The 27,018-nt window shown below is 39.8% G+C and overlaps 1 protein-coding gene across 1 annotated transcript in view; it reads left to right on the plus strand.

The window, feature by feature from the left end:
• The first annotated feature begins 3,921 nt into the window (after positions 1–3,921).
• Positions 3,922–27,018, plus strand: part of GABRG3 (gamma-aminobutyric acid type A receptor subunit gamma3) — a 596,113-nt gene continuing 573,016 nt past the window's right edge. Inside the window, exons 1-2 of the mRNA XM_070620833.1 lie at positions 3,922–4,270; positions 9,241–9,389. Coding sequence (XP_070476934.1) covers positions 4,218–4,270; positions 9,241–9,389 — 202 coding nt within the window. The 5' untranslated portion in view covers positions 3,922–4,217. The remainder of the gene's footprint in view (positions 4,271–9,240; positions 9,390–27,018) is intronic.

Here is a 27,018-nt window from a genome sequence, read left to right on the forward strand (position 1 = left end):
GTGGCTCTGAATAGGGTCTGGGACCATTGGGGGAAAACGATATTGCAGATGTTATTGGAACAATTAACAAAATTAGACTCGGGACTGTAGGTTGTGTTATATTATACGGAAATGTTTGCATTATTCTTATAATGTTTTTAAGCTTGTGACTATTTCACAGTAAAGAGTTAAAAAAGTTTAGGAAAATTTATAAACTAACATATAGAAATGCAAATGGCTTAGAACAGTCAAAAGAATAAATTCAGAGTACTAAAAATAATGTTAAGAACAATTTTAAAGCTATAGTAATAAAAAAAGGTGTGCTATTGATACAAATATAGACAAATAGATCAAGACAACAGAGCCCAGAAAAAGATGCATTCATATATGGTCACCTGATTTATGCATATTCAATGGGTAAAAAGATGGTGCTTTAAATAAATCATGCTAGATCAATTAGCTATCTGTTTGAATAAAAAACCTGACATAAATAAAATCATATACTGAAATTAATTACAAATGAAACCTAGACCTAAAAGAGGAGCTTTCTTATAAAGCTTTTAGAAGAAAACAGTAGACTATCTTTATTACCTCTGGGTAAGTCATGATTTCTTAAACAGGACACCAAGCAATAACATTCATAAAACATTATTTGGAGAATGTAAAGGCTAGTCATTGAACTGAAAGAAGATATTCATCTCACACACATTAAAGGACTCATATCAAAAGTACATAAGAAGCTCCTACAAACAAAAAGAAGACAAACAGGCTAGTTTAAAAATGAGCAAAAGGCTTGAATGACACCTCATATAAAAAGATACTCCAATGGCTGAGAAGTTGAAAGGAGCTCTGTGAAATTAAAACCTGAATGAAATATCAGAATGGCTATAACCGAAAAGAATGATGGCCTGCATTTCATGATGAGCTACGTATGGAATTCATACATAGCCAAAGCTGGTAAATTGATAGAACTACTCTGGAAATCTCTTTAGTAATACTCACTACCAGTAAACATATGCCTTCTCTGTGGTCTAAAAATTCCACTTTTAGTGGGACAACTAAGAGAAATGAGCGCATTTGTCCACCAAACATATAGAAATATGTTCACGTCACGAATAATGTATGGTATACTGAATACTACAATGAAGTACCATGTGCAGCAATAAAAACTAATAAAGAGCTGCCACGTGCACCGACAGGGATATATCTCGCAGGCAATATATTGGGTGAGAGGAATCAGATATGAAATAGAAGATACTACACGATTCTATGCGAGATTCAAGAGCAGGCAAAATCAGTCTATCGTGACAGAAGACAGAACAGTGGTTACCTAGGGTTGGTATTGACAGCGAAGATGGCCCAGCGACTGGGAAGAGGCACCGGAAAAATGTTTTATATCTTAGCCTGGATGATATACACCTGCTATCCTTATACAGATGATACATACATGTGTAAAAATTCATTGTGCCATACTCTTAAGATGAGTGCATTTTGTTGTATGTGTATTATCCCTTGATCATAAATTTTTTAAAAACTTAAAGACGGAAAGTTTTGTGTTTTTTTTTAACTTCATAATGCAATTCAGAGGTATCATTTTGAGAGTGTGAGAGATTTTATTCAAACAAGAAACCCAGAAGCAATAAAGAATAAGACCAACGGATGCAGCGGCCCGGTTACATTCAGCAGCATGGCTCGCTCTGCTCCTCCGCGCCTGTAGGAGGAAAAGCGAGGCCATGAAAGGATTCCTGGGAGGTGTTTCTCCGAGACGCTGCAAGAGGATCCCTAGCCAAGGCAGCCAGTCTCGCCGCCCCCTAGGTTTCCTTCCCGCCTCCTGCCGAGACGCCGCTCAACCCACACGCTGCGTGGACCAGCCCGGGTTTTCCTCGGAAACCTTGAGCCTGGACCTGATGCCAACACTCGAAACAAACCACACGCATCGCTAGAGGATGGTCGATATTCACAGAAGTGCTTGTGCTTCAGTTGGGTGGATCGATCCCCAACGCTTACCTCTTATGTCACTTTTTATTTCCCTTTCTTTTCTTGCGAACTTGGGGAATGGAATGCAAATCCCGCATGCCCCAGTGGAACTCTCAGCTTTTCTGGGGCTGAAGACGTAGAAAGCTGAGGCAAAAAGACAACAAAACAAAACAAAACAACAATAACAAACCTATGGAGAGTGTGCACTGCGCATGCTCCATAAAGCACCTCCCCTCCTTCTCCCCGTCTTTCTCTCCTGCCCCCATCCCCGCAGGTCAAGCTGGGCAAAGGAGGAAAATCAAAGCTGGAAAGCTTGTCCTTTGAAGATTCTAGACTGTTGGCCTTGCATTTTGCTTTTGCACTTATGCCCAGAAAGCTTACTTTGGATTTTCCCTTCCCTTCAACTCATTTAGGTTTAAAAAGAAGAAAAAAAAATCTTGTTCTGCACTGCAACATGGGCAGAGGGGCTTTCCAAGGTAAAATGTTCAAATCTACCAAGCTGACCCATTAAGTCCAATAAGTAGAGCAAAGCATTCCAAATGCCAGAAGATACCATGTTGCATTCATTCATAATAATAACACATTGAATATATGAAAGAAAATAAAAGAATAAACCACACAGGGATGTAAAAAGAGCATCACATTTTCTTTTTCATTGGTTAAATTGCAAAAACTTCACAGGACACTTCTCATTATACTGATATTTTACAAAAACACTCAAGTATTGGTCTGTTTTTATTATAAACAACTTGTAAGCATTTGTATTCATGCTCAAATAATAAAGAATACAGCATGGAGTCTAAGATTTCGCTAAGTCAAAGAAGAAAACAAATGTTTACTGAGCTCCTACTCACCTAAGAGGCAGTGTGGCACACTCATTAAGACTGAGCCATTAAAGCTGACTGTCTGGGTTTTAACCCCCAGTCCTCAACCTCCTAGCTGTGTGATCTTGGGGAAATGAGTTAACTTCTCTGTGCTTTTTCTCCATCTTTGAAATGGGAATGATGTGTGAGAGTTAAAATGAGTTAATCTATGTAAAGCCTTCACATCAACCCTGTGCCCCTATTACAATATCAGCATAGCTTAGAATAAATCCACTAAGGTGAAAGACTAGCTTTCTGAGTGATTATTACAAATGAAAACAAACGCAATTTTCAACAGTTTTTGGAGTATGAAAATACCTTGAATGAAGCGCTCTTCATGGTTCAATCCAACAGAAGGTCTTTCGCTTTTTGACTTAGGGTCTGTCTCCTACATTTAACATTCATTTTCACCGCTACTGTTTATTGGTATGTTAGTCTCTTTTTTTCCGTGGGAAAGGTACACATCGGGGGTGCCTTTTCCAAATACTCCCCAGGAAGCCACTTTTCCAAGCATGTAATCTTGGTAGTGCATAGGAGGAGTTCAGTAGACTTAGCAAGACGTGTGCGATGGAAGGGCTGCTTTCAGCAAACCATCTCACTCCTTCGCTATGGCGTACCTAGTTGAAGACGCGCCGGAGGGGCCGGCAACAGGTCAGAGAGCCCTGGAGAACCACTATGTCGTGTTGAAATGACAGGAGGAACCATCTCGTCGGACTCGGGGGCTCTCTCTCGACGACGAGGCGCCGCTCCCTGGGACCCTACTTCAGGCTCCCTGCGGGATCCCCAAGCCTCCCCGCCCCTGCGGAGCCCTGCCCCCTTCCCAGCCTCAAGCTCTGAGTCCATTCAAACCTGGCTTTCTTCGCCTCGCGCGTTGCCGAGCGTGTAATTGGGGAAACTCCTCCCCGCCGGGACCGCATCGGAGGCGCTGCCAGAGGAGCGGCCCCTTAGCTGCCCCAACCTCCGAACGCGCGGGGGCCGCCCACCACGCAGACCCCATCGCACGGCACCGGCGCGCGGCTGGCGGCTGGCGGCAGGGTGGGCTGCGCTGCGCCCGGCCGCGGGGCTGCGTGGCCCGGGACCGCCGCGCCCACGGGTTCCCGCCGCCCCGCCGCGCGGACCCAGCGCCGGTGCGCGGGCGGGGGCGGCGCGCCACGGTGGCAGAGCATCCCGCGTGCACCCCGCGGAGCAGCGCGCAGACCCCTCGGCCGTCGGGGGCGCGGCCGGCCGCCTGAGCCCACACCTGTCCGGCCGCGGCTGCCCGGAGCCCGTGTCGCGCCGCAGTCAGCGGCATAGGAGGCAGCGAGGGCGAAGGCAGCCGCCGGAGGCGAGGCCCGCCCTCCGGAGGAAGCTGCGCCTGGCCGGAGGCCTCGGACCCCGCGGCCCGAGCTCCACCGCATCATGGCCCGGAAGCTGCTGCTCCTCCTATGCCTGTTCTCCGGCTTGCACGCGCGGTAAGTGGCGCCGGGGCTCCGCATCCCCGGAGGCTCCGAGCCAGGCTGGAGGGCGGCGGGGGGCGCTGTCCGCCGGCCGGGAGTCCCGGCGCACCCTGCCGTCGGCTGTGCTGCGGCACAGCCCGCCAGGCCGGCGAGCAGGAGCCTCGGGGAAGTCGGCCTGCATCTCACCTGTCCCATCTCCCCCTGGACGCGACCATCTGCGTCTCCCAGCTGGGCGGCTGCAGCCTTATCTGCAGCCAGGAATATGGGGGCTGTGAGGTGAATGGGCTCTTCTCCTGAATCTTTTAGGGTCTGGTGGTTTTTCGGGGTTTTGAAAATCAATATTATAGGGGAGCGTTGGTGTCTACTTCCGTGTCTACCCCATATCCCTCCCGTCAAAGTGTTTCAGGGGCTCACACACACACACATTGAGCAGACAATTATGTATCGTTTCTATCACTCTGAAATTTCCCAGGACCCAGGAGTCACGGTTTCCTAGCTGTCCACTTTAGTCCGGTCTGTAGAGCAACCGGGCTGAAGGCAAGTGGAGGAGAACTGGGACAAGGTGGGCGGCTGGGGCCCTGGTTCTCAGCAAGGATTTCCCTTCCCAGGTCCTGCAAATACACACACACACACACACACACACACACGCACACGCACACATGCGTCCCTTCTAGATGAGCCACTTTTCACACTCAAGAACATACAACACCTACCCCCATGAAACAAGCGTGTTGAAATTAACAAGGCTTCTGCCTACTAACTGTAAGAAATTATCTCACCATAAATACCCTAACCTTCCTCCCAGAACACCAACCATCTAATGGGAGCTTAGAAAGACTCCAGGAAGAGAAGAAGAGGGCTCATGAGGATTGAAGGGTAGTGGGACCAGAAGGGTTAAACCCTGTTGCTGTAAATACAACTGGAGATTCTGGGTTTGGTTTCTTTAATTTTGTCTCCCAGACTAGATCTCTGGCCCAGAGCCTGCAGATTGTCCTGTGCTTTCAAAATTAGAGCAGCTCCCTTCCTCTCCCCCCATCGCCACCCCAAGAATCTCAGGGCACCCCAACCCCCAGAACACTCTTGTTTTGACACTTCTTCATTTGCTGGATCTGGGAGCTAGAGAACGAGAGAGCGTCCCTGTGGGCCATCAGCCCTGCAGGTGTCAGCAAGAAATGCTAGGAAGTCTTGCATTTTCATTCATATTTGTGAAGTACCAAGGAACTAGGAAGGCACATTTACAAATTTCAATTCTCACTCTCCACCTTCAACAGGGGTATTTGGCCCTGAGGAATAAAGCCCTGACCCTCCCCTCCATACCACTTGTCTTCACTATGAGTTGAGAGTGTGAAAGGCAGGCGGTGTGTGCCAGGGATGGCAGACTCGAGGGTGACTCACAGGCACCTCTCTCAACTAGGCAGAGCACTCCTTGGGCCTTTCAACTTAAATTTCTTCCTGTCTAAGGAGAGAACTAGGAAGGGCAATGGAAGTGTACTTTCTGAGGCTGATTCTGTCTGGATGTATCTCTGTTTAGAGACAGACAGCACCAGGCATAACATGGAGGTCTGAAGTCGTATCTAGATCTGAAGTCGTGTCTGCATGACCTTTCTATTGCCACTGACTGGAGGAAGTGACCTGCGGTTAAGGGTTGGATAATCACCTGTTTAGATCTGTAGATACTTAACATGCTAGGAGGAAAACTACCTATTGTCCTCATTACTTTATGTGCTTAGTAGGAAGATATCGTAGTATCTAACTTGAAACAGTTTTCTAGAGATTCCCAAAAACACACCCAGTCTCTTGGGATTCTTCATCTTTCCATTTTGCCAAGGCAGATATAATGATTATAATATGTCCTATGTCTGGGTTGGTTCCCTGGCCTTCAAAACAGAGGTTGCATATCAGTTGAAAAAAATCCAAATTTTAAACTAATTTTATTGCTGTATGCCTCTCCTTTGAAAGTGTCTTTGTTCTTTGAATGAGTTTTTACACACATGTGAAATAATCTGATGTCTAGTGTCATCTTCCAAAACTGTTGTTAATTCTCAGAGGATTTTCATTTGCACTTCAGAATGTCTTCCTCGTGTTGAAGTGCCCTGGAAAAGGTTCTGAGAGTTGTACTCTATGGTGATGGCTTGGCAACTCCCTGGAGGGAAAAGTGCCCCATTCTGATACCCATGGATGAGCTTATTGTACATTAAATGCGCTAAGTCACACCTGGACCTTGGTAATACTTGGAAGATGCTTAACTGCTTTCTAAAGTTTAGGAGCTCCTCTTATTGTTTAAAAATACTTCAGACTTTGTTTCTGTCCTTCTAGTTGAAGAGAAAGTGTAAGACATGAAAATAACATCTGAGGGTTGAGTAGCTTTTTTTTTTTTTTAAAGATTGGCGCCTGAGCTAACATCTGTTGCCAATCTTATTTTCTTTTTCTTCTTCTTCTTCCCAAAGCCCCCAGTACATAGTTGTATATTCTAGTTGCAGGTCCTTCTGGTTGTGCTGTGTGGGATGCTGCTTCTATTTCCTTCTCTGAAGTCCTGCAGCAAACTGACATGGGATCAGGATTGGGAGAGCCCAGTGTTGGCCACTGAGGGGCCAAGAGCATCTCTGCCCACTGTCCACCCCAACCCAGCCAGGGTCCCGTTTTGCCTCCTAAAGGGATGGAAGAGAGCACTGCTTCTTTTCCTTTCTCTTCTACCTCACTCTCACCTACCCTGGCCTCTAAGGAAAAAGCTTTTGAAATTTCAGGAAAACACTCGCATCACCACTAGAGGGAGAATTAGGCTCAGTGTAATACCTGTTACTGAAGTAGCTCAAAGCAGTTTTCAGAAGCTAAGGCTGTGTATACGGAGAACTGATGAAGAGTTAGGGTGCTCAGTCTGTGTCCATATGACCACTGGGGCAATAGAAAATAACAGCATGGAGAGCATGCTGGTCTGTGCTGGTGAGCTGTCTTTGGGCATGGAGGAGGGGAGAAAAAAAGAGGTTAAGGGAGAAGGGGAGAGTAGGGGAGGGCAGGAGAAGAGAGGAGGGAGGGAAAGAGACACACAGCAGAGGGAGAGAGGAAAGCACAGTGGCTGAATTGGAACATGTCCTAAGAATGGTGTATGTGATTCCTTGGGGGCAGACTGGCCCTATGTCCACAATCCCCCAAATGCTTTTGCTCTAGAATGAATTACCAGGTCCTGTGTGCAGTGATTGGCTCCAGCTATCCATGTCCTACAGAACCTGCTTCAACCTACTTTTTTTTTTGCAAGATGATAAAATTAATATTCCTGACAAAATAAAATATTCTACAGTGACATTTTAAATTCTGTAGTGTTATTTTTGTAAAAGTCCGGTTTGACAAATAATGAAATAAATATCTGTCCCAAATTTTGTACGTTCCTGTTGATGGCAAATAAAAGTCCACGGCCTTTTTTATAGTTTCTATGGATGACTTATTGTAGCATTCTGCCCAATAGGTATTTAAGAAATAGAATAACAGTGTAAGATCAGCCTAGGAAAACCTTAAGGCAATCTGTGAGGTATATGCCAAGTACTCATTATCAGAATCTTATAAACATGTGTGTATTCATCCAGAACTAGACTGACACTGCTCTAGTCTATGTTAAGGCTAGTTGACACTCATAAAAAGATTCATGTATATAATATATGATATAAACATATGATTATATATAATTATATGTTATATAACTATTATTGTAACAATATAATATTTATGATTCTGAAGTTTTAAACAAAGTAGAGATAATAACTTTAAAAAGTTTATTCTTTTCATTTATTTCATGCTCATTATAGATAATTTAGAAAATTCCAGAAATTAACTTCAGTAAACTTCGATCCAGAGTACAGCTGCCCTGAGATGGTATTAACATTTTGGCTCCTGTCTCGGAAGCCAAACAGAAATGAGCTCATATCCAATCAGGACAAATAAAACTCAATGAAATTTTCTATTGCATATTGTACTTTTACCTGAGGAAAAGCCATTAAGGCACGCACACTGACATACTATAAAGGAGAAAGTTTGTTGGTTTGTTTTACGAGCTTTCTTGCCCTGGTAAATGGCAGTCTACCTGGAAATGCTGCTTTAAGGCAAAAGAGGACTCTCCTCTTTTCAAACCCGAATGGCTGTGTTGTTGAGACGGCCTCACTCGCTAAGAAAACTAGCTTGTCATTTCGAGGCATCTCCATTCAAGTACTCCTGTCAGTGTGTATCTCCCAGGAGAGGCTGCTGTTATGCTCAGCCCTGCACGAGACAAGCTCAGAGATGCTCAAGTGTTCGTTTAGATCTGTTTATTAAGGGGCCGAATGATCAAGACATATTAGAAATATTTTAATTTTTAATGTCTGTATTAGCCTGCTCTGTAAGAGGTGAATCACTTTGTGTAGTAGGAGGCATGTAAGATAGCCAGAAGATGTTCGCCAGCCAACATCTCTGTTCCTTGTTACCCACATGAGTGCTGCCCAGGAGGACCATTTTATCATGTCTCCATATCTGCCTAGACCAGAGGTTCCAATCTCTATGAGAAGCACAGAAGTCAGACTCAACTCTTCTTAGTGAGCACATTCTGCAAAAGCTCTTCTCAAGTAATTGAGGTCTTGGCAGTGGGAAGGTGACATGATGGAGACACCATTTTGCGAACATCTGGAAGGTTTGTGCCTTGACTTTCAGAGGTTCTCAAGGTGGATCCAAGGAAGGCTGATTGCCTGCTGCTTAATCTTCTCACATTGATTTACTTATCACAGTGTCTGTAGTTTAACTTGGACATGGAACATTTTGTGACATTTAATGAAAATATTATGTCATATTAATGGCAGTAGCATCCTTCCTGTTGAATCCTTTCTAATTTGTGTTTCATTTTATTTTTTAATTTTAGAGGTAATCCATTGATTGGGCTGAGGGTATGGGGGACTTTCTGCTTATTTCCTTGGTGCCCTGGAGCCGATCCTCCAACTTATGTGTCACACTTTGTGCCATAATTACAGATCCAGAAAGATGGAAGAGGATGAATATGAAGATTCATCGTCAAACCAAAAGTGGGTCTTGGCTCCAAAATCCCAAGATACTGATGTAACACTTATTCTCAACAAGTTGCTAAGAGAATATGATAAAAAACTGAGGCCGGACATTGGAAGTGAGTGTTGATGTTTGTTATTCCTATAGAAAATACACTGTTTCCTTTTATTTCCTCTACTATGATGTATTTTTTGTTTTTATCTTTAAATAATTATAAATTCACAGGACGTTGCAAAGATAGTGCATCATCACACAGTTCATGCCTATCACGTGATATCAAAACCAGGAAGTTGACTTTGGTAAAATGTGTGTACATGGTTCTCTGTCATCTTATCATGTGTAGATTTGTGTAGCAGTCACTGCAGTCGTGATACAGAACTGTTTCATTGCCATACTGATCCCCCTTCTGCTACTCCTTTATAGTCTGACCCACTTCCCTCCTCCAAAAGTCCTAACCCCTGTCAGCCACTAATTTGTTTTCCACTTCTCTATTTTCGTCATTTTGAGAATATTACATACATGCAGTCGGTCATTTGAGACTAGCTTTTCTTTACTCAGCAAAATGATTTTGGGATTCATTCAAGTTATTGTGCGTATGAATAGTTTATTCTTTCTCAATGCTGAGTAATCTTCCATGGTACAAATGTACCACAGTTTGTTTATCCATTTACCTATTGAGGAACATTTTGGTTGTTTCTAGTTTTTGTCTGTGACAAATAAAATGATTGTGTGCATTTGTATACAGGTTCTTATGTGGATGAGATTTTTGTTCTCTGGGATAAATGCCTAGGAATCTAATTCCAGGTCAGATGATTAATGTTTGTTTAGTTTTTAAAGAAACTGTCAAACTCTTTTCTAAAGTGGCTGTACCATTTTCTACTCCCACCAGCAATGTATGAGAGATCGAGTTTCTCTGTATTCTTACCAGCTAATGGTGTTGTTCCTATTTTTTTATTTTAGTTACTCTAATAAGTGTTATGTCTAATGGGCTGATATCTCATTGTGGTCTTAATTTGCATTTCCCTAATGGTGAGTGATATGGAACTGATTTATGTGCTTATTTGCCAAAAGTATACCCTCTTCATTGAAATATCTCTTCATATTAGTTGACCCTGTAAAAATTGGATTATTTTGTTTTATTTTTTCTATTCATATTGAGTTCTTCCTATATTCTAGATATGATTCCTTTGTCAAAGGTAGTTTGCAGATCTTTTTCTCTCAGTGTGTAGCTTGTCTTTTCATTCTTTCAACGAGATCTTTCACCGACTAAGTTTTTAATATTGATGGACTCTAATTTATTGAGTTTTAATCTTTTATGGAACATGCTTTTGGAGTAATGTCTAAGAACTCTTCATGAAACCCTGGTTCCTGATGATTTCCTCCTCTATTTTCTTCTAAAAGTTTTATAATTTTATGTTTTACATTTAATTCAGTATCTATTTTAAGTTAACTTTTATATAAAATCAAAGTGAAGATTTAGAGCTAAGTTCCTTTTTTTTTTTTTTTTGGTTTATGTATATCCAGTTACTCTATCACCATTTGTTGAAAAGACTGTCCTTCCTTCATCTGTCAAATTGCATTTGCACATATGTCAGAAATCAGTTTTGATTACTATAGCTATATAATAAGCCTTGAAATTGCATAGAGTAATTCAACCTCTTTATTCCCCTGTTTCAAAATTATTTTAACTTTTATAATCCATTTATTGTATATATGAATTTTAGGATTATCTTGTCTATATCTACAAAAAATCTTGTGTTAAATTTTTGTATCAATTTGGGAAGACATCTTTACTATGTTGAGTATTCCAATCCATAAATATGACATTTTTCCATTTATTTAGGTCTTTAATTTCTTACATCCAGTGTTTTACAGTTTTTAGTGTACAGGTTTTGAACATATTTTGTTAGATCTGCGCCTAAGTATTTAATGTTTTTGGAGTGATTGTAGGTGGTACTGTATTTTAAAATCCCTTTTTACCTGTATTCATTGCCAGTATACAGAAATCCAATTGATTTTTGTAAGTTGCTGTTGTGTCCTCTGACTTGCTGAATTCACTTACTAATTTTAGAATGTTTTGATAGGTTCCTTAGAATTTTCTGTGGACGCCATCATGTCATTTGTAAATGACAGTTTTATGTCTTGCTTTCCAATCTGTATAATGTTTATTTCCTTTTCTTGCCTTATTGCATCAGCTAGAACTTCCAACACCACATTGAATAACAGGAGTGTCAGTGGACATCTTGCCTTGTTCCAGATCTTAGAGGAAAAGTAATCAGTCTTTCACCATTAAGTGTGATGTTAACTAGAGGTATTTTGTATATATTCTTTATCAAGTTGAGAAAGTTCCTTCTAGTCCTAGTTTTCTGAGAGAATTTTTTTTTATCTTGAAAGGGTGTTGAATTTTGCTAAATGCTTTTTCTGGGTCAGTTGATATGATCATGCAGTTGTTTTTTGGCCAGTTAATAGAATGGACTAGATTGATTGATTTTAAAATGTTGAAGCAGCCTTCCATCCTAGAATAAACCTCACTTAGTTGTCATGTTTAATGATACTATTTTTTGTATGTGTGTGAGGAAGATTGGCCCTGAGCTAACATGTTGCCAATCTTCCCACTTTTGCTTGAGGAAGATTGTCACTGAGCTAACATCTGTGCCAGTAATCCTCTGTTTTATGTGGGATACCGCCACAGCATGGCTTGACAAGCAGTGTTAGGCCTGTGGCAGGATCCAAACATGTGAACCCTTGGCTACTGAAGCAGAGTGCGCAAACTTAACCATTATGCCACCAGGTCAATCCATAAAGATGCTATTTTTTTTAAACTCTTTTTACGTATTGCTGAATTTCTTTTACTAGTATTTTTTTAAGGATGTTTGTATCTCCATTCATGAGGGACGCTGGTCTGTAGTTTTCTTTTTCCTTTTTTTTTTTGCTTTTTAGCAATCTTTGGTTTTGGTGTCAGGTAATACTAGCTTCATAAAATGAGTTGGGAAGGCTTCCTTATCTTTGTTTTCCAGAAGAGGTTGTGTAAGAGTTTGTGCTAACTCTTCTTTAAATATTTCATAGAATTCTCCAATGATACTTCTGGGTCAGGAGATTTATTTTCTGGGATTTTCTTCATTACAAATTCATTTCCTTAGTAGTTGTAAGTCTTTTCAAATTGTCAGTTGCATATTAGGTGAGTTGTGATGGTTTTGCTTTTCAAGGAATTGGCCCATTTCTTTTGAAATGTTAAATTTATGTGTGTAGAAGTGTTCATGATAGGAATATTGTAATATTAGGATGGTTTTAGTACTGTAGGTCCTATAATAATATCCTCTGCCTCATTTCTGCTATTGGTACTTTGTGTCGTCTTTCTTTTTTCTTTGTCATCTTGCTAGAAGTTTGTTTCATTGACCTTTTCAAAGAATCAACCCTTTGTTTCATTGTTTTTCTCTTTTCAATTTAATTAAATTTTGCCTTTATTTTTATTATTTTCTTTCTTCTGCTTGCTTTGGGTTTATTTTGTTCTTCTTTGAGGTAGCAGTTAGAGTCTTGACTTCAGACTATTCTTCTTTTCTAATGCAAGCATTTAGTGCTCTAAATTGCCCTCTCTGCACTGCTTTAGCTGCATCTCACAGATTTTGATATGTTGCATTTTCATTTTTCTTTCAGTTCAATGTATTTTTTATATCCCTTTAGATTTTTGTCCTTAGCTCATGGATTATTTGGAAATGTGTTTTTAGTTTCCAAGTGTTTGGAAGTTTTCCTGTTATCTGTTACTGATTTCTAGTTTGCTTCCATTGTGATTTGAGAACATACTTTGTATGAGTTCAGTTCTTTTAAATTTGTTAGTGTTTGATTTATGTCCCAGGATGTTGTCTGTTATGGTGAATGCTCTATGGGCACTTGAAAAGAATGTATATTCTGCTGTTGATAGATGGTTTGGATCCTCCTGTTTGACAATATTGTTGAGTTCTTTTATATCTTTGCTAACTTTTCTGTCTAGTTTTTCTATGAGTTGTTATGATAGATTAAAAATCAGTGGGTTAAAAAGCTGATCCAAGATTGAGACAAGCGTGTGTTTGGCCAAGAGAGAAATATATACAATTGCTGGCACAGGCCTGCATTGTATTCATGGTTGTGGTCAGAGAACATGGAGATTGCAGGAGACATGTTTTTCATACGATGCACCCAGGCTGTGACTTATTTCCTCTTTTCTGTGGAGCTCAATTTCTTGTAGAGCCCAATGGCTTGCCGTCTCTCACTCTACCCCAGCCACCCTGTTCATCTCTTTTCCCAAGTTTGAGGCTCAGGTCTCCAATTTATCTGTAGCATGACGTAGAATTATACTGGTTCCAGTAGGTCTAGAATTTCAAAATCCTTGTGGTGTAGTATGCAAGAAGGTTTGGAGATGCAGGACCAGTGCAATATTTGAGCAGTCATATTATTTTTCTATGTCTCAGTTGCCTCTTCCATACAATAAAGGAGGGTGACCAAATTACTCTTAAACTTCCTTCCAGCTTTAAGATATTTATTCAGTGAGTATACATTTAAATTATCATTGCACAAGCTAAATTCACTTGTCACCAAAGTCTTCCTGTCATAATTAGATAAAAGGTCCCTCCAGGGTGAAGAGTGGCAACAATTCTGCATTTATATGGAAAGAGAAAATTGAGAAAGTATTGCTGATTTTCTCATTAATTGTTAGACACCGTGCTTGACCTTAGAGCAAAGATAAGTAAGACTTCCTACTTGCCCTTCTTGGAATTTGGTCCAATTGGTCCTTTCCTTATCCTGTACTAGAACACAGCAAAGCACCTTTTATCCATGGTATTATTTGGTACCACACTCGTCCTCTGAGACTGAAAATTGAACATGGGTAGAAAGTGGGTAAGCTCGGCTTCCAACCCAGATCTCTCTGACTATAGCTAGATTACTTAGCCACTGCACTGTTTATAGAAAATACAAGACAAGCTTATTCCAAAACAGGACACTCGTCTTTCACCCACACGTAACCTGGAAGGGGATATAGTAAGGCTTTGTTACATGCGACAGGCGAGCAGAATTCACAATTCTAAGGATTTTACTTTTCCATCATGTACATAAGGAATTGTGAATTCTCTAAATGAAACAGAGTAGTACACACTAAGAATGAAGGCTTCTTTTTTAGAAGGCAGCTACTCTAACGTCTCATGTCATTTGCTCCTCAGAAATCATTATCATATATCAGAAGAGCTCTGTGGTTTTTGAGTAAAGGAGATTTAAGAAAACAATGAAATATAAAACCATAAAGCAGGATACTCCTTTTGGGTGTGATGACTTTAGAATTCCACCATGCACATTGTCATGGTCCTTGGGACAGCAGAGTGAACTGATAAAAGTCCCCAGGTTTACTGGGGCATCATAGGATTCCTCTTCCTGTCTCATTTAAGTGCTAAAAAATGCCTCATTGGTAGAATCCAGCAACTCACTCACATTCAATCAGAATAACTGCCCAAGAACAGCTCTCCTGGTAGAAGATACTGAGTTAGACACCATTTTCTTCATAGTTTAGAACGTCTCTGATTTAAAGGATAATTTTCTGTAAAAATATGAATTCCTTTTCTTTTCTCCCTAGTTTTTTCACATGTAGCCTGTTTTAGTTGTTATAACCATCATGCCTCCTCATCACGGCACAATCGACTTATATGTACATAACATAGTGCTGCACATGGATTTATCAGTTTATTGCAATTACCAGTGTATTTGCTCACCTCCCTTATCACTGTCTCCCTCTCTCAGCCAGTCAGCGCATATTTACTGACCATTCACTCTGTTCCAAGCCCTGGGCCATGGACATGCGGCCAGCAACATAGATACTATCCACATTTGTGTTCTTCTGATGGGGAGGGAGAGGAGAAGGGATCTTCAAAGAGCAATTAGGGGTGGATATTGGTAGTCCCACTTTGGAGTAAAGCGAGCCTATTCAAGACACTCCCTGGCTTAAATTTCTTGAAAACTCCACTTTCTTCTAGGATAAAGTCCAAGCCCCTTAAAATGACGTAAAGAGGTAAGCCACTCTCTGGCCCTTGCCTCCACCTCTACTTTCTTTTCCTGATACTCTGCCCCTCACATGTTATACCCTTTGGGGATACCAAACCTTCTGTTTCCCCATCTGGGCCCTTGCTTTTGCTGTTTTCTCATTCTAGCTTAGGATTCTCTTAACTCCTTTCTTCCACTTCTGCACTAAGATCACCCTACGTTTCTTCGAGCCTTGATGTCATGTCCTATGAGGAGCCTTCTTCCATGACTTGCACCCCCTTCGCCTACCTGCTGTGGTGGATCAAGTGTTTCCCCTGAGTTTCTTCCAGCATCAATTTTTCATCTTTAAAATGGGGATAATAGATTTTGAAGGGCTGTCTTGAGGATGACGTGATGTGGTGTGACCATGAAACAGTTTCTGCACCATTGTTGTGTACTTTCCACAATTCTACAGCTGAGAATTGATCTTTGTTTTCCCTGGGACACAGTTTTCAATTCCTAACTATAGATGCATCAGTTCCCATTGGCATCTCCCAACATACGTATTTCAGTTGCATCCACAAAGATCCAACATCAGGAAATAAATTAAATGGCTCATCACTGTTATTGTCAACAATAAAGAGATGGAATCGAACAGACTCATTTATGTTGCATAGAAGTAGCATATCCAAATAGAATCGTCTAATTAGTTTTCGTAATACAAATTGTGATCATTATGTTTTAAAAATACTCACTGCTTTCCTAGCTATTAACTCTCCTAAACTAACTTCTAAATTATGGATATATCTGTTTTAGTTCCTTGTCTTTAACTATCCATCATTCTAAGTAATACTTCAGCTATGTCCTTTACTACTTCTGGGTTAGGCAGGGTGTAATTTATCACAGGAACAGATATTGTCATGTGAGCTTGAAAAGGCTGGAGGAGGATAAACCTTTTAGTAAGAGCATTGTGAAAAAGAAGGGAAATCACCTGACTGAATTTCTCTCCCTTCAGGGTTTCAGGAAATTTGAACCATTCTCCTGAAAATAGATTATTACAGAATACAAATTCCCTCTCCATAATATGGACAATCTGTGCCAAATATGATTTTTCTTGGGAACAGTAAAGGCTACATGTTGGCTCTTAAAGATGAATGGACACTGTGAAAACATGTGCACTGCATAGAAATGACCGGTTCATTTAATTCAGGCAGAGCACCTGAATAATCTCCCCTTGACTGTTTTCATGGCTAAAGGGATTGATTTTCTGTTCCTCTTCTTCAGGTGTTTGCATTTCTGGACTTCTTTTGCAGGCTTTTCTAAAGTTTATTTTCCCAGTTTAGTTAAAACTTCTTCTAAATGTGGAATGACAAACATCCAGTACAAGAGGAAGCTGATTGCAGGGGTGAGGAGGTGAGCTGTGCTACTGCTGTAATTCTGTGGCAAAAGGCGGAAACTCTGGTCTCCTCAAGGGGGCACGCCCCCACGCCCCACCTGAGGGGGAGCACTGGATAAGATGCCACCTAGAGCTTCTTTCCTTCAGGCTTGCCAGAGCTGCACATGGCACTGGGCACTGACTCAGGGGGACTGAAGTAACCCAAACAATTCTCAGCTGGGTGCCACAGGAGAAGCGCCTGCTCGTTCTAGGGTCTTGTTCCGGGTGAGGATAAGGAAAGAGAAATGACTAAATAGTAGGAATATGACCCAAATAAGTCTGCAGTTAGTTTTGTTGCAGATAATATATTTTTAAACAATGATAAGAAATAACAAGTGGGCCTTATAGTATAATTTTTAAAGCAAGCCTTATTATGCTGCTTCTTAATATCTTTCAGTGAAAACTTATGAGCATAATTGAGTCACCATAAAGCTATAAAATGAGTGCTTAAAGACTGTTGCTTATAGATGTGATATCTCTGAGAGAGGCCTGGATTAGCCAGTAGAAATTCAGAGAGCTCCACCTATTTGTGAGCTGGTTCCTGGTGTGTGTAAACGCGACCACTCCTGCTACACCCTGTTACAGGTTTTGAGAGTTCAAATTGGATCGCTGAATTTGAGAGAATTTTGAAATGTGTGAAGGGCTGTACAAAGAATCAAATTATTGATTAATATATTATGATATTATTATTAAGGTATTATTAAGATATTATGATTTATAATGGGTGTGTACAGTTGTCTCTTATCCTGATGGTCTTCATAATTTAAGAAAAATAAAATATATGTTTTAAAACAAAGGGATGAAGTACAGATAATGAAGTGTACGTGCTTGTATGTCAGAGGAAGAGGGAGTTGGAGGTATTGTGTGGGATATTTTGGGGTCCTTCAAAGCATAGTGCACTGATGGAATGCAGCATGGGTAGTGATTTTTGGACAACCCCTCACTAACTCGAGTCAGACTATCTTTCCATTTCCTTTTTTTTTTTTTTTTTGCTGAGGAAGATTTGCCCTGAGTTAACATCTGTTGCCAGTCTTCCTTTTTTGTGTGTGTGATCTGCTGCCACAGCATGGCCACTGAGGAGTGGTGTAGGTCCACGTCCAGGAACCGAACCTGGGCTGCCAAAGCAGAGAGCACTGAACTTTACCATTAGGCCACTGGAGCTGGCCCTCTTTTCATTTCTTAATGCAGATCAGATGACCTCAGATAACTGTCTCAACTGTACGTTTAGGTTAGTTTGGCTAGTCCTTACCTAAAAACCACAACCTACTCTACAGACAGGTGAGTTATCATTTTCTGGCTATTACCATATATCCAGAAAATAATTCAAATGTATTCACTCCACTCTTGGAACAGAAGTAGGAGGAGAGGAAACAGACATTCTTAATTGCTGTTCTTGAAGTAAAAGCTATTACTGTAGACTTAGTTAACTGATTCTCTCACAAAGTTAATTCAAATGCATAAGGGAGGTTGAGAACAAGCTTTGTGGAGAAATTATACCTGTTGTCTCTATGAGAGACTAATTAGGCATCCAGAGGACGTTGGGTTAAGACCCATTACTTCAGCTCAACGTATATTGGTCTGTGCCCCTTCCCCATGTATTCCCCACCATTTGGGGCAATGATCCATTTTGCACACATACCTTAGCACTTAGGCTTTCACCATGGTGCTCTTTTACCTGAGGCAGAATTCTGTGTAAGGCAAGGCTGCATTAGAGTCTTTGCATGTCGTTCACTTAATTAAAAAGATTTTTACTGGGCTATATTTTTTCTTGTAAGGAACGTATAATGAGGTTTCAATGCATAAATATTTGATTTTTTCCTGTAGGTAATTTAGTAAATAACTTGGGTCATATGTCCCTAGGAGTAATCTAATGACTGGACTTGATCTGAATATTCAGTTCCATTCAAAGAATAACAAATGATGTTACTTATGTTTATTCATTAATGCTCCAGGAACTGAGCAAAATAGCTTCGTGTGTATTAGAGTTTGTGAGTGAGAAAAGATCTGGATGCAAATAATGGGTTCTTCTACCAGTTACCAACAGATTCACTGAGAGAAAGAAAGAACCTCACTGACCTGTAGGTTTCCATCTCTAAATCAAATAATTAAAACTACATCTGAGTCCTGTTATAGGAATTACAGATTATAACACCCACCCCGTAGCGAGCAGACTGAAAATGTCAGGTGCTTCCATCCACTGTGTTCCCAGACCCACGCTCTGTCTTGCATGCTGTTTCGGTTTGGTTTATAAGTAGTGGAACAGAGCCCTGCAGACAGCTCCGTTGCCTGAGCTCCCTCAGACACCTGGAATAAGCTCCCCACTATGAGGAAAGCTTTGGTGGAGAAAGGAACACCAGTCCTCTAGACCATGCCTACCTGAAACAGGACATCTGAGAAGTGAAGCTGGGGAGTGAGGAACACTGGTGATCTCCCCTTCCCAGGGTACCATCATAATCCTTGACTCAGAGCCTGGAGGAGTGGGAGCCTCTGCTGTCTTGGCCAAGCCCACCAGCATAGAGGGCCAGAGTAGAGGTTTTGTGGAATGGATCTGGGGATGGGGCAGAGAGAGCATTTGGTGGCTAAAACCCCACAGACTCTCACTGTTCTCACTGATATTGAGCAGAATTTCTTGAATAAATGTTTTTCCATTTGCTGTATGACCTTAGGACAATTTCTAGGAAATTTCAATACCTTTTTCAGTTTATTGAAATATAATTGTTAAATAAAATAAGATGTTTAAAGTGTACTTCATGATGATTTGTTATGCATATAGGTTTTGATGTGATTCCTCCCATCTAGTTAATTAATACATCCATGATTTACATATTTTGATGAGAACATTCAAATTCTGCCTCTTAGCAAATTTCACTTATACAATACATTGTTATCAGCTATAGTCACCATGTTATACATTAGATCCAAAGAATTTTCTCCAGTTAAATGGCTATTTCATTTGGGAGAGGGCTTACTGAGCTCCTCATTTTGCCATTCTGGGAGTCCTGTCTCTTGCTTTCATTTTTGATAGAGGATTCTGGGTTAAAAGTCATTTTTTTTGCTTGTTTTTCCTTTCAGTAGTTGAAAGACATTGCTCTACTGTCTTCTCACTTTCATTGTTTTCTGATGAGAAACATACTGTCATACTTATCTTTGTTCCTTTATATTTTGTATGCTTTCCCCCTTATGGATTACTCTGATTTTCTCTTTATTACAAGATCTAAGCAATTTGATTATTTTTTGCTGTGTTGCATCTCACTCATGCTTGAGTCTTCTTGAGCTTCTTGGATTTGTGGGTTCATACTTTCTATTAAATTTTAAAAATTTCGGCCATTATTTCTTCAAGAATTTAGGTTTTTTTTCTGATTCCCCCACCTCTCTCCTCTCCAGGGACTTTAATTACACATATTAAGGCTGCTTGAAGTTGTTCCACAGCTCACTGATGTACTTTCCATTAAAAATTTTTCTTTTTTTAAGTTTTATTTTATTTCATTTTATTATAAACTTATTTTCTGTGTCTATTGCTGTATCTTCAAGTTCGCTAGTCTTTTCTACTGCCATGTCTAATCTACCATTAATCTTTTCCTATGTATTTTTCATCTTAGATATCATAGTCTTCACTTATAGAAGTTTGATTTGTATCATTTATATCTTTGATGTCTCTACTTAATTTTTTGAATATGCTTGTTTTTTTGAATATATAGAATACAGTTAATAACTATTATAGTATCCTTGCCTCTAATTCTAACATTTGTATGAGTCTGGGTTAATTTCTGTTGATTGATTATTCTCATGATGTATTGTGTTTCCAGCTTCTTCACATGCCTGTTAATCTTTGTTGGCATTTCAGACATTGTGAATTTTACCTTATTGATTGCTCAATATTTTTGTATTCCTATAAATATTGTTGAGTGTCATTCTGGGGTACAGTTAAGTTACCTGGAAACAATATGATCCTTTAAATCTTGCTTTTCTGATTTGTTAGGCAGATCTGGAAAAGTGCAGGTTCTAGGGCTAAGTATTCTTTACTATTGAGTCAAGACTTTCCTGCATACTCTACTAAAGGCCCCATGAATTTTGAAATTTTCCACTCTTGCTTTTGAGAACAGGCACTGTTCCCAGTCATATGGGAGCACAGGAAACCATTCTTTAATCCTTATGGATGGTTCTTAGCCTGGTTTCAGATGGTTTTCCTCACACACAGGCACTAAGTGCTCAGCTGGACACCAAAAGGGGCCCTCTCTAGATCTCCAGAATTCTCACACAGCTATTCCTTCTTCTGGGTGTGTTCTGTGAACTCTAATTGCTTTGGTTTCCTTAGACTCTCAGCTTCATCTCAGCTCAGGGAACTCACTGAGCTCTGCCTAGGTGACTTGCCATGAGCCACAGCTTGGAATCTTTCGAGATAGTAGGCTGGGAGAATTGTAGGGCTAATCTTGCTTGTTTCCAGTCTCAATGGCCACTGTCCTTCATTACTTGAAGGCCAGTGTCATGAAAACAATTGTTTCATATATTTTGTCTGATTTATAATTTCAGGTGAGAGAGTAAATCCAATTCCTGTTGCTCCATCTTGGGTGGAAACAGAAGTGTCCATCTTCCTGGCTGAGTTTAATGTTACAAGCCTATTACTTCTCTGTAGGTTAATATTTGTGGACCTCAGATTTCTTCTAGCCACCTGATTAGGGCAGCTACTACTTAAATTGGGGGTAGCAGAGGTTTGTGTGCTTTTTAGCCACTTTCTTACTGGGGTATTCCTTATTATGTCATATTTGCCACAAGGCAGGGATGGGCAGTAGTTAGGAGTGTAGTTATACTCATACTGGTTTTATATACACCACACTGTCTTCCCAAACTGGTTTCTAGGAGGTTGTGGGAAGAATAGGAAAAGTGAGGAAATATGTCCATTCCCCAGTGATTTTTTCCTTTTTCTCTGAAACGGTCCCTGAATCTGGATGAATCAATTGATCGTTGCCTGGCTTAGGAGCAGTAGAAGAAGGAGATTTCTCCCAAAGGGAGGTGCCCATGATCAGCCTTTTAGGATCTGGTCCAGGCAAAGTGGATTCTTTAGGAAGTGTTTGGATATTAGCTGGTGGCAAATATCGTGTGATAACTATTGGGTATGAGAGTTATGTATCTTTTTACAATGATTACATAGGAAACCACTTATTTTTATCCATGTCAACCATAACAATGAAAAAGCTTCAGCTTTTAAAATATTTCCACCAGTAAACTCAATTTTCTTCCAACAACACACATTTCAAAAATAATCAATATTTTACTCAAATATTCAAAATCTTCCTGCCATTATATCACTCAATCCATAACTGTAATAAAGTTTGTTGAAGGCTAGTGTGTTGGTCTTTGGAGTCTTCTCACTTTTGCTCTCAGTTTTGTCCAGATTGTCCCTTCCCAAGCTGTTTATATATATATTGGAAAATTCTAATCCTACGAAGGCATTTGTATTTTATCAGATGACAAATGAAGATTGAAAAAACTGAGATTTCATTATGGGCATGCATATATACATATCTACATAAGTAGATAGATAAAAAAGAAAACCAAGAAAAGCTCTAGCCAGGTAAGAAAGAAATCCGAGGAAGACAGGGAATGTTGCCAGTGTTCTTCAACTTCTGATATGCGTTCACTCGCCTAAGACTTTACCTAGTGAGCTTTCTGCCCAAACCATGATCGTGTTATAAATGCTCAGGAAATGCTGACTAGCATTGTCTTACGGTTAAGACAGTCCTCATCCTCAAGGCAGAGCCTTTTGAGGTGCAATGTTCCAAACATGGACTCATCCATCCAAAGTTGGGGCTAGATTGGAATGGGCAGCCAAGAAGAGTCAGACCTGCTCCAGTGATCACATGCATGCTCCAGCACAGAACTGACCCTTTCTCCAAAGATGTAAAGCATTCTGAGAGTGGGAGTCCTGTATTCTCCAGCCAGCATCTCTTAACCTTGAAAGGCTAACAGTGCCTGATATGTTGCATACCTAGGCTGATATGTTGTATCAAATACTGGATAAATACTGGATACCTAGACTAGGATGTTGGAAATTTAGGGTGAAACATTGGATATCTAGGCTGAAATGTTGGAAACCAAGGCTGATATGTTCCATACCTAGTGTTGGATAGCTAGGACCATCACTACCTATGCTTATACACATACAAAGATCTAACCAGGAACCTTGTCCTCCCTCTGTTAATTCATTGCCCTGGAAGATTCTTCATCATGGAATGCCCAGGCTACAAGGATAGAGAGGGTCCTACCTTCAGCACCGAGAGTAAGCAGCTGATTAAATATTCTAGAAATATGTTACCTTTCTAGGTCCTTTTACCTACAAAAACTGAGGCAGTTTCACTGTGGTCAAAATAATATCCCCAGACATTCTGAAATTAAAAGGAGCTCTATGGTAACATCAGTTTAGATTTTGGGAAATAACGTAGTTAGATTAAATTAGGTTTGGCAAGCTCCATGCTCTTGAATCATTTCCACACCATGTTCTACCTTCTCTCTCTCACTGACTTCCCTCCCTTCATATTCACTCTGATCCATTTTATCCTCTTCTTTTTTCTCATCTCTGTTGCCCTCTTTTTAACAATACACCAATGTCCCAAATGCCTTGTTGTGGTAGATCCAGGACCTATTCACTTTTAAAGATCTTAATCTCCATTCTGTTTCCCATTCCACTATCCCAAGATTTGGTTCTTGACATAACTCAAAACTGCTTAAACACTGAAATTCTTACTCTTATTTTAAATTCTGACTGCAGCATCTACTCTTTTCAATTCTCTGACTCTCTTAGCCCTTTCAAAAATATTCTTTCTCTTCACTGGCTTTCTGTAGAACCTTTACATGTACTTCATAGCAACATGTCTCTTTGTTTGCTTCAGTGAAATACCTTCCCCTCTCTTGATGTCCCCTGTCTGGCATCTCTTCCTCCTCCCACCCCTAGATTCCTGGCCCTTCAGTATGTTATCTTTTACTCTCTTCTTTGTACACAGTCATCTTTAATTTGATAGTAATATCGACATTTGTGGCTTCAACTGCCATCCCCATGTATTAATATGTATTTTCCAAAATCTATTACTTTGGCTTAGAACACTTTACTACTTAGATCTACATTTGTAATTTACTTCTGGATACTTGCGATGCATGGCTGTTATGTCAGACTCTTTAACTTCACATATGTGAAACTTTCTTTTTTTTTGAGGAAGATTAGCCCTGAGCTAACATCTGCTGCCAATCTTCCTCTTTTTGCTGAGGAAGACTGGCCCTGAACTAACATCCGTGCCCGTCTTCCTCTACTTTATATACATGTGGCAGGGACGCCTGCCACAGCATGGCTTGACAAGCGGTGCATAGGTCCGCACCTGGAATCCAAACTGGTGAACCCCAGGCTGCCAAAGTGGGACATGCAAACTTAACTGGGCCACCGGGCCAGCCCCTGAAACATTTTAAAATAGGTCCCAACTGGACTGGCACTTATCCGTATCATCCTTAGAGCTTTCCACTGTTGGCAGAACCATTTGGATAAAGTCAGTTGTGACGCAAAGCCTTTCCTTGTTAAAATTCTTTAACATTAAAGTCAAACTTCTTATTCTGTCAATAAACTTTTATAATAATTTTTACAATAACCAATCTTTCTTCCAGACATATTTTCCCTTCCTTCATGCATGCTCAAAACCAGTTAAAGATAAAGGAGCTACCTAAAGATCTTGTATGTGTTTAGTGATTTCCACATTCTACACAGCTGCTCCTACTGTTCTGACCCGCTGGCTTACCTGTTTCTATCAGTGTAGCCTCACTCCAAAAGGTCTCTTTCTCCACTGAGTTTTCTCTGCAATGCACAGTAAACTCTATAGTACATGCGTAATATTACTTTCAACTTTGTTTTCTACTCAGTCATGTACATCTTATTTTCTTTACTTCACTCTGGGAAACTCCAATGCAGTCTAATTTGTCCTTATTTTCCCCTTGGTCTAAAGGTTTTTCATGGTAGGGCCATAACAAATTTTGATTGAATTAAATCAAATATTGTCTATAACTGTGTAGCCATCCTTTTCTGGTGCTCTTCATTCCTTCTTGCAGATTTAGTTTTCTATATGTTGTAATTTATTAATTGTGTGAGGAATTTCTTTTAATTATTCTTATAGTGTTGATCTGCTGCAGATGAATTCTCTCAAACTTTGGCTGAAGCTCTGTTTATTTCCCTTTGATTTTCAAAGGATATGTTTCTGGGTGTAGAATTATATAGGTTATTATTTTATTTTTTCTTTCATTACTTAAAAAATCTTGCATCATTATTTTCTGGCCTGTATTATTTCTTGTTCTATATCAGCCATCATTTTCCTTATTTATATATTGTACCTTTATTTGGCTACTTTTAAGATTTTTTTCTTTACTGATTTTTAGCAGCTTAATAATGATGCATCTAAGTATAGTTTTCTTTATATTGATCATTCTTGGAGTTTGATGAATTGCTTAGATCTGTGATTTGATGCCTTCTATCAGTTTTGGGAGATTCTTGACTATAGTCTCTTAATCTCTTCAAAAAATGTTTTTTATCCTACTGTCTTTTTTTCTGGGACACCAATTATATATATATAATATATATTCTCTTCAAAGCTCATTAGATGTAATCGGACTATATGTTTACTCAAAATCAATTGCACTCAAGCCTATATCAACTGTATAGAGTATAATGGCTGTAGGGCGGTAAGCTACTGTGTTCAAATTAGGCTCTCATCCCCCCACCATAGTCCCTCTTTATCTCAGTACTTAGGTTTATTCCCTCATTAGTATTCATCACTATCAAAACATCTGGTGCATTGATTAGTTTACTTGTTTCATATCTATTTAACCCACTATGATTTAACTCTATGAAAGTAGGAGCTTTATGTTTTGATTATGGTCTATCCTCAGCTTCTAGAACTCTGTCTAGCTCTGTAATCACCCACTGATTATTTGTTGAATGAGTGAAGAATGATGAGTAGGAAGGCAAGGATAAGGTTTAACCCTGTATTCCTAGAAAGGAGGCTACTAACAGTATTAATAAAACCATTAATTTGTAATACTGGAAAATTGAATTGTAAAAGTAGATTGAAAAGTGAAATAAATTTGAATTAATTCAGTGAAAAGTATTTTGTACTATTTAGGCCTAACCAGCCATAATAGAATCATAAGATTTCTCAGCTGGCTTTTTGACTACTTTAGATATTTCATAAAAAGATACTTCATATAAGTGAAATAATACAGGATTTGTCCTGTTGTGACTGGCTTATTTCACTTAACATAATGTCGTGAAGGTTCATTCTTTGTAGCATATGAAGAATTTCCTTCATTTCTAAGGCTGAGTAGTATTCCACTGTGTGTATATACCACACTTTGTTTATTCACTCATACGTTGCTGGACATTTAGGTTCCTTCCACCTCTTGGCTATTGTGATGTGCAGAGGTTTTTAAGTTTGATGTAGTCCCATTTATCTATCTTTGCCTTTGTTACCTGGGCTTTTGATATTGTATCCAAAAAATCATTGCCAAATCCAGTGTCATGAAGCTTTTCCCAACAGTTTTAGGGGTTTTCTAGGATTCTTAAAGTTTTAGGTCTTACATTACAATCGTTGATACATTTTGAATTAATTTCTGTATATATGGTAAGGTAAGGATCTAGCTTCATCCTTTTGCATATAGATATCCAGTTTTTCTAACATTGTTTGTTGAAGAGACTGTCCTTTCCCCATTATGTAGTCCTGTCACTCTTGTCAAACAGCATTTGGCCTTGTACACAAAGGTGTATTTCTAGGTTCTCTGTTTTGCTCCATTGGTTTGTATATCTGTCTTTATGCTGCTACCACACTGTCTTGGTTACTGTTGCTTTGTGGTGTGTTTTGAAATCAGGAAGTGTAAGACTGCTAACTTCACTCTTTTTTATTTTAAGATTAATTTGATCTTCAACGTCCTTTGAGATTCTGCATGTGAACTTTAGGATAGGTTTTTCTATTTCTGCCAAAAATGCCATTGGTATTTTGATAGGGATCGCATTGAATCTGCAGATCACTTTGGGTAGTATGAGCATCTTAAAAATATTGACTTCCAGTCCGTGAACGTAGCATGTCTTTCCATTTATCGGTGTCTTCCTTAATTTCTATCAGCCATGTTTTGTAGTTTTCAGTGTATCAGTTCTTTGCTGCCTTGTTTGAATTTATTCCTAAGTATTTTATTCTTTTTGATGCTATTGTAAGTTGAACTATTTTCTTAATATCTTTTTCAAATTTTTCATTGTTGGTATGGAAGCGTAACTGATTTTTGTTTGTTTTATATCCTGCAGCTTTGA

Source organism: Equus przewalskii, chromosome 1 (assembly GCF_037783145.1).
Source record: "Equus przewalskii isolate Varuska chromosome 1, EquPr2, whole genome shotgun sequence".
NCBI classification, from domain to species: Eukaryota; Metazoa; Chordata; class Mammalia; order Perissodactyla; family Equidae; genus Equus; species Equus przewalskii.